The 8463-nt window shown below is 32.3% G+C and overlaps 1 protein-coding gene across 2 annotated transcripts in view; it reads right to left on the bottom strand.

Annotated features, from left to right (window-relative positions):
• Positions 1-349: 349 nt before the first annotated feature.
• Positions 350-8463, bottom strand: part of LOC140990863 (uncharacterized) — a 21343-nt gene continuing 13229 nt past the window's right edge. The window contains exons 1-2 of one of the 2 annotated variants that reach the window (XM_073460694.1): positions 1541-1687; positions 350-1165 (exon numbers count right to left, since the gene is read on the bottom strand). In XM_073460694.1, coding sequence (XP_073316795.1) covers positions 554-1165; positions 1541-1597 — 669 coding nt within the window. In that variant the 5' untranslated portion in view covers positions 1598-1687 and the 3' untranslated portion in view covers positions 350-553. Of the gene's footprint in view, positions 1166-1540; positions 1688-8463 lie in introns of those variants that run through there. The other variant, XM_073460695.1, reaches the window with a different exon arrangement.

The following is an 8463-nucleotide window of genomic DNA, read 5'->3' on the forward strand; positions in this document are numbered from 1 at the left end:
TGATGACTGAAGCATAGTTTTGGGAGAGAAATTTCAAAAATTTGAGGTGTAAATGATGTTTAAACTTTGAATTGTAGCTTCTTCCATTTATAGAGGATGACTGCTAACTAGGTCATACTTATCTTCTCGTTTAAACTTCTGAATTAAATCTTGAATTTAGTATATATAAGTTGTCATCTCTCATTTTTCTCATGATTATGCTTATCCAAATATATATATATAATCATTATCTCTTTATCTTATACTTTTTATCTTATATTTTATTTCCCAAAATTCGAAATTATGTACCTAAAATTTCGAAATACACATAAATAATACATTGAATTGAAATTTGTGGATTTTACTAATATAAACCAAAAAAGGATTTATCCCAAGAAATTTATTATTATAGCAAAATAGAAATAGCATTAGTGAATTGGACCAAATTACAAAGAGACAAGGAAAGCCATACCCTCCGTCGAATTGGTATACCAAATGCAAAGGAAAAAGGCTTCCTCGTTTACAATATATTCGTTAATATCCAAAATGGAACATGCGAATAACAATATTCAATTTACTGGTCGCCCCCCACGCCGAAAGTATTCTTCAATGCATCCGCGGTTTTCTGAATGATGTTGCCGCCCTTCTCCTTGCCGGCTTCGGCTGATTCCTTGCCGGATTCAGCAGCTCCCGACGTTCGATCCCTGGTGGCATGAGCTGCTCCGCTGGTCTTATCCTTGGCGTAATCTGTGGTATCGGAAGCCTTGTCCCTGGTGGCTTGGCCTGCGCCGCTCACCTTGTCTTTGGCGGCTTCTGTAGTTTCACTTGTCTTGTCCCTGGTGGCTTGGCCTGCGCCGGTCACCTTGTCCTTGGCCGCTTCCGTAGTTTCACAAGCCTTATCCCTGGTGGTTTGGCCTGCGCCGGTCACCTTGTCCTTGGCGGCTTCGGTAGTTTCACCGGCCTTGTCCCAGGTGGCTTGGCCTGCGCCTGTCACCTTGTCCTTGGCGGCTAGCGTAGTTTCACTGGCCTTATCCCAGGTAGCTTGGCCTGCGCAGATCACCTTGTCCTTGGCTGCTTGCGCGGTTTCAAAAGCCGTGTCTTTGGCGGAGGTGAAGAAGTTTCCGGTGTTCTCCTTGGTTCCCTCGGCATGGTCTTTCACAGCGTCGACTCCATGTCCAATCTTCTCCTGCAAAAGCACTCATGGTAAGGAATCAGAATTTTATATCTACCAGGCTAAAAAGATTTTCAATATTTTTACGATGGAACTCGTATGATTTCAAAAATATTTCTTCTCTCTTTGATCCATTTCCCACTATATTTTTCGTTAGATTTTGCTCGATTGTTTTTTTTCTAAGTCAACTCTTTTCTCATGAGTTAAGCTGTGGGCTCCTTTTATTTTTATTAAATATAGATCATCAAGCTACTATAAATTATACTAAAACTTAATGTGTGTAGGTCTATAAAACAAAACAAAAAAAAAAAAAAAAAACCAGGTAGGCTAAAATGTGACTTGGAAGGAAATGCATTCAAGAACTAAAAATGATTAAGAACAAGAGAGTACCTGAGCCTGACCCTTGGCTTCACCGGCGTTGTAGTTGATCTGATCGTTGGATGCCATTTTCAACTGCGAATTTTTTCCACCAACAAATAATCTCGAATGATACGAAGTTGTCTTAGCGAGGATTGAATAACACAGACTGTAAAATGTTTGAATGAACAACCAAAGTTTGGCAAATGGGTTTATATAGAGTTCGGGGGAGGTTAGGAAGACGCCAAGTGTCTGATTCTCGAGACGCGTGTAATGCTACGTGCACATGCAACATTAGGCTGGTCAAATTTTTTTATTTTTTATTACGGTAGTTTGTGTAGAGATCCATAGGGCCACGTACGTACGTATGTTAATTATATATTTTTATTATGCTTGTTTTACAGAGATTCGTTGTGGTTTAATTTTAAAATCATATTTCGCCAGTTGAAATTAAAAAACTTCATTAGAACTTTGGAAGTAACGATTTACATAAATTCTTGAACATCAACACCACCTTATTTTGTTAAAATGAGCATACCACAAAAAAGTAAATTTAATGCATTTTCGATCCTCTAGTTATATAAGACAATTTTTATATAAAAGTTAGAAATTCAATATAAAAAACTTGTATTATTAGAGAATGATAGTAAACAAGAAACATATAAAACAAAATGGATTGAAAAAAACTCAAAAAAAAGTTTATCCATCCACACACTGTGTATTAGGAAATGTAAACAACGATTTAGATGGAGATGAAATGACATGTACAATATATAGATAATACACCTGATGTCAAATCAGATTTATAGTTTGACCTCAATCTTATACTATCATTGCAATATCTGACTAAATATATATCCTAGAAATAAATAGTAAGTACACTAAGGAAAAAATGGATGACTTGACACTTGAAAAATAAAAAGAAAATGAAAATCAAACAAGTAAATTAAATGAATATTTTCCTTCTATTTCTTTTACACTTTCCCATGTGCAATTCCTCGAGATAAACTGGATGCCAAAATTATAATCTCAAATGAAATTTAAATAAAATATCAAACTTTTCAATAAAACAATTACAACAAGCAGAAGTTTTTGTGAGTTTCAAAGAAATTAAAGAGAGAAGTAATGGATATAAAATTTAAATCATGATTAATATCAACATTTAATTTGACATTCATGGTCAATGATCCATTAATCTAAGAATAAATTATGTTCGAAAATTAAAGTTAATAAAAATTAAAATAATATAAAATACAATTTCTATATATGAGATTTTCACAATTGGATGAATACAGTTAATTAAAATAATTATTGATATATTTAAATTTTCAAGAACAATAGTTATATTTAATGAAATGAAAATATAAATTTAATAGTAACAAATCAAAAATAAATAAATAACGTAAATTAAATATGCAGGATCGAGCGCTTGTAACTTTACAAAAAACTATAGCTGGTGCTAATAGTGCAACTCAAATATTTTAAACAATACAGCAATACAAACGTCACGTTTCGATTGCTCTATTCAGCAGGAATAATTATTGTACCCAACACACATATAATGTATTGAAAAGTGGAGAGACAAGTGTAAATGTAATAGTATCTGAATCATTACAAATCAATTCGTTTAACTCATATTCACAATAACAATATCAAATAATATATCATGAATAAAAACTTAATGCTTATATTCTTCTAATGAACTTATAATCATTTCATTATAAACCAATTAATAGTCATATTAGTTAAATAAATATCTACACTTAATTATTATATTTACATTCTTTCAACTCAAATTTGCACATATTTATCCGATTCAACAAGAAGTTACACCGATCACTAATTGTCTACATTTGAACAAGAAAAAAAACAAACAACGCTATATAAGATAATCTTATTAAGCGCACATACCAAAATCTTTTTAGTAATGAAGTCAGTTTATTAAAGAAAAATAACAGAGGTGAATGAGCTAAAAATATATTATAATTTTTGGTTCAAACTAATTGTTTATTGAATTTTTTTAGTTAATGTTCGATTACTTTTTGTCAATATAATTGTCATTATATATGAGTGAGAATAACTCTACAAATACAAATAAATTGACATGCCATTATTGTTATACTGAATTAATATTTGATAATATATAATTATAGGGAGACCTAAATAAAATAGAATCTATGAAAGAAATTAAAATAATTAATCATTCGATTTATTTTATTTATTATTTGAATTAGTTGGAAAAAAACTAATGAAAAATTTGATTGATTTTTCACATATTTCTCTCATTTTAATTTACAAAAAATCTTTCTAATATCATATCATATAATGTATGCGGATGAACGTTTTCATTTCATCCACACTTTTATATGTACTTCTAATTCAATTAAGTATTTTTTATTAATAATATTTAAATTCACAATTAAATTTTGGATTATAAAATATTATATTTGTTCATGCATTTGAAAATTAATAATTTGAAAAAATAAATTAAAAAAATTGATTAAATAAAATTTCCTTTTAATTTAAAAGTAATTGTAATGTCCGAGATTATATCACTGTACTTAATCCTGAATTAATATCCAGAATTGTAATTCATGAAGATTTCAGGGGTTAAAGTGCAATTAGTGGGATTGGAATGAATTTGAGAAGAAAATGCATGAACATGAGTGGTGGGCAGAGATTTACACGACATGCGCGAGAAGATGCGCGCATATGCGCGAAGGGCAAGTGTGCGTGACCAGAAGGTCTCGCGCATATGCGCGAGAAGTATGCGCCACATGCGCGAGCTGTTCGGGTCCAGGATATGCCGAGGCGAAGACCTCGCGCATATGCGCGAGACAGAGCACACATATGCGCGAGAGGTTCGAACAGCCACCTGCGAGAACAGAGATTCTCGCGCATATGCGCCGAGAAGGTGCGCGCATATGCGCGAGCAGCAGAACACTTGAGAGCCGAGACCAGTTGGTCTCGCGCATATGCGCCGGTAGAGGACGCACATATGCGCGAGACGTGTTGCACTTAGGGTGAGCCATTTGCCTTCAACCATGCATTATATATTAACCTAATATATATTAGTTTCCTTCAGAAAACATTCAGAGAAAGGAATCGAGGAAAGGTTGAGAAAAGTGAGGAAATAATCCTTACGCCTTTTAGTTTAGAAATTTGAAGTTTGTGAAAGATCCGCCCGTTAGATCTTAAATCCGACTTCAATACCATGTTCCTATCGACGCAGGCTACAACTGGACGTAAGTTTTGTTATGTTTAGATACGATTTGAAATTATGATATTGTCAGAATCGAATATGAGTCATATATGGTGTTTCTGATATAGTAGACATCGTATAATTGAAGTCAGATCGAAGAACGGACTGTGTATGTAATTATTATGATTTTCAGAACTGATATGATCGTGATTGTACAGATTTGAGACTATTGTCTGTTATCGTTGAGATTATGAGTTATACCGATATCGCTTATGAGTTCTGGTATTATATCTGTGATGTTGAGATTGACGGGGTTATTGAGATTGTATTATTATGCCGTCGAAACATCAGTAGATCGATATTGATCAGATTCAGTATCGATTGAGATTGTATCGTACTTTATTGACATTGATCAGAGTATGTCTTGATTTGAGTATTGATCAGAACAGGTCTTAAATTGAGTAGTACATTGATATTGTATCTATTCGATATTGTCCTTGCCAGATTGGGTATGGACAGAGTTGAATTCGAGACTTCGTCTTCGTCGGACCGAGAAGATAAAGGTATAAATTAATGTTGAGTTGGGATTGCACAACTCGAGTGAGGTTTGACTCGAGTTTCCCTAAATCACATACTTTATTTTATTGCATTGATAATTTGCAATTAATGAATGAATTGATATGCTTGTTCTATTGATTTATAGATAGCAGGTATTAATGATTGGTCTTGTGACAGAAGGGCCGGATAGTGAGGAATCGTCATTGGCCCATTGCACTTTGTCACAGGATAGTGTATGACGGAAGTGCCATAGTCTTTGACGGATAGGTCAGGACATCGGACGTTTGGTCATATCGAAGTGGATAGAATTGGAGTTGCTTCTATTACTGATGTTCGATATGGAAAGGGTCAAAGTCCGTGAATAAGAACGTACCACCACCCCGATCGAGAGAGTAGGTGGGTGTATGTTCTTATTCAGATCGGGATCCCTAGATTAGGACTGAGTCGAGTATGAGTCTGAGAATCACGGAGAGTGATTCATTGCTTGATATTGAATTATGTTCCTGATTATGGTACATCTTTAGAATATGATTTATTATTAATATTTGATTCATGTTTCTGATTTTGATACATGTTATGAATGCCTGTTATATGCTTTTATAACTGTTTATATGAAATGCATGTATACATGATTTATACTGGGAATGTAATTCTCAACGGAGTTATCTGGCTGTTGTCTTGTTTGTATGTGTGCTTGACAACAGGTGGGACATGATCAGGATCAAGAAAAAGATGAGAGAGAGTATAGTTAGCGTGGAGATCCGGGCCCAGAAGCAGAGTAGGATTCAGCCCTTGATGCATAGATGCTGAACCTAGTTGAGATCGATATATGTAGTACATATGTTGTACTTTTATACTATTATGTATATTAACTAGATTACATTACGTTTCCGCATTCATAATTTAAAAAGAAAATTTTTAGTCCCATTTTTATTAATTGTTATTTGACGTTAATAATGATTAATACATGGATTAGCGTCCGGGTCCCCACAGTAATAATGTTGAATTTTTTTTTTAATTTTTTCATTTTTCAATATATTTAATTTCAGTTTATTTGAATGGCTCTCCATTCAAAGCGTTCAGACACTTTATCAAGAGTCTTTCATGTATATAATTTTTTGAATTTTTAAAAAAAATTTAATTACAATTATTTTTAATAATTCATTGAGTTTATTCAAATGATTGTGAAATAGTTCAATAATTAACATAATTAATTTAATTTAGAATTTAAATGAAAGTCCAATAAAATTATTGAAATGAGTCCAATAAATAATATAATTAATTTAATTTAAANTATAAAATACAATTTTCATATATGTCTTATGATATTAAAATTTTAAATATATGTCCTTAACGAGTTTTTCGATTTATGTAGATAATTTAAGATTTTCACAATTGGATGGCTAAAGTTAATTAAAATAATTGTTAATATATTTAATTTTTCAAGAACAATAGTTATATTTAATGAAATGAAAATCTAATTTTAATAATAACAAATCTAAAACAAATAAATAACGTAAATTAAATATGTCGAATTGAGTGCTTGCAGCTTTACCAAAAACTATAGCTGGTGGTAACAGTGCAACTCGAATATTTTAAATCGCACAGCAGCATAAGCGTCACATTTCTATTACTCTACTCAGCATAGACAATTATTGAACCCACCAAAATAGTAAACACATAATGTATTGAAAAATGGAGAGAAGAATGTAAATGTAATAGTATCCAAATAATTGTAAATCAATTCGTTTAACTCACATTCATATTAACAATAAAAAAAATCATAAATAAAAAATTTAATGCATATATTTTCTAATTAACTTATAATCATTTCATTATAAACCAATTAATTTTCATAGTAGTTAAATAAATATCTACATTGAATTATTATATTTACATTCTTTCAACTCAAATTTGCACATATTTATCTGATTCAACAACAATTTACAACGACCACTACTTGTCTACATTTTAACAAGAAAATGACAAACAATGTTATATAAGATAATCACATTCAACTTCACATACCAAAATATTTTGTTGAAACATTTCATGTTCGCAATCTTGATTTTAATGTTAATAAAACATGTTATTATGTTTCTAACAATTTATCTAAGTGCGCGAAAAGTTGAAACGATCAGTCTCCAAACTGATCAGGCTCTAAACTAGTCAGTTCCCGAGCCAAAACTGAAACTATCAAGACGCAAATTGGAAGTGGTTGAAAGGGGATCGGTTGATACCACTTGAAAGGGGATCGGTTACGGTGACCGGAAGCGCAACGGAAGTTTAAAAAATCAAATTTTTATGTAAAAATTTCGGCCACCTCCATATCTTGGTGTAGCAAATACAAAAACAACAAAATGTCATACATATTGTGTTTACAAAAATTATACCTATCAACCTTTTGAGGTTGATGAATGGCACCAACCAAGTTGTAAACAACTTGGTTCTTGAATGGATGAAGATCTACAAGCTTCCTCCTCCTTCAAAATTAGGCCCACCACTTGCTAGGTAAATCCCTTCTTGTTTTGCACTAGAAAAACAAGAAGATTTTTCAATGAGAAGAATATTTTTCCCTCAACACTTGAAGAAGAAAATGAGAGAAAAACTTTGAGAGAAAAATCATGAAAGTTTCGGCCAAGGTGAGTGGAAATGGGGGAAGGGAGACTTGTCTTGCACATGCAAAAAGTTGAAAGNGATGATCACAAAATAAAAAATGATATTCCTGAAGAAACACATGATGATCACAAAATAGAGAATGATGTTCCTGAAGAAACACATGATGATGAAAATGTTCTGTCAGAACCACAAACTGACGAGAATCGTGAAATCTCTATCAATTATATTAATACTGGAAAAATATGGAACCGAAAAGATATAGAAGAAATTGATGATATATTTTCTTATAACGTGGCAATCGACATCATAAATGATAATGAAGATCATGAACCAAAATCTTTTGGTGAGTGTAAAAATCGGCATGATTGGATAAAATGGAAAGATGCCATCCAGGTTGAATTGGATTTGCTAAATAAACGTAATGTTTTTGGACCTATAGTCCTTACACCTGAAGGTGTAAAACCTGTTGGATACAAATGGGTTTTTATTCGAAAGCGAAATGAGAAAAATGAAATAGTAAGATATAAAGCTCGACTTGTTGCACAAGGTTTTTCTCAAAGGCCTGGAATTAATTATG

Source organism: Primulina huaijiensis, chromosome 13, assembly GCF_012295235.1.
Source record: "Primulina huaijiensis isolate GDHJ02 chromosome 13, ASM1229523v2, whole genome shotgun sequence".
In the NCBI taxonomy this organism is placed as follows: Eukaryota; Viridiplantae; Streptophyta; class Magnoliopsida; order Lamiales; family Gesneriaceae; genus Primulina; species Primulina huaijiensis.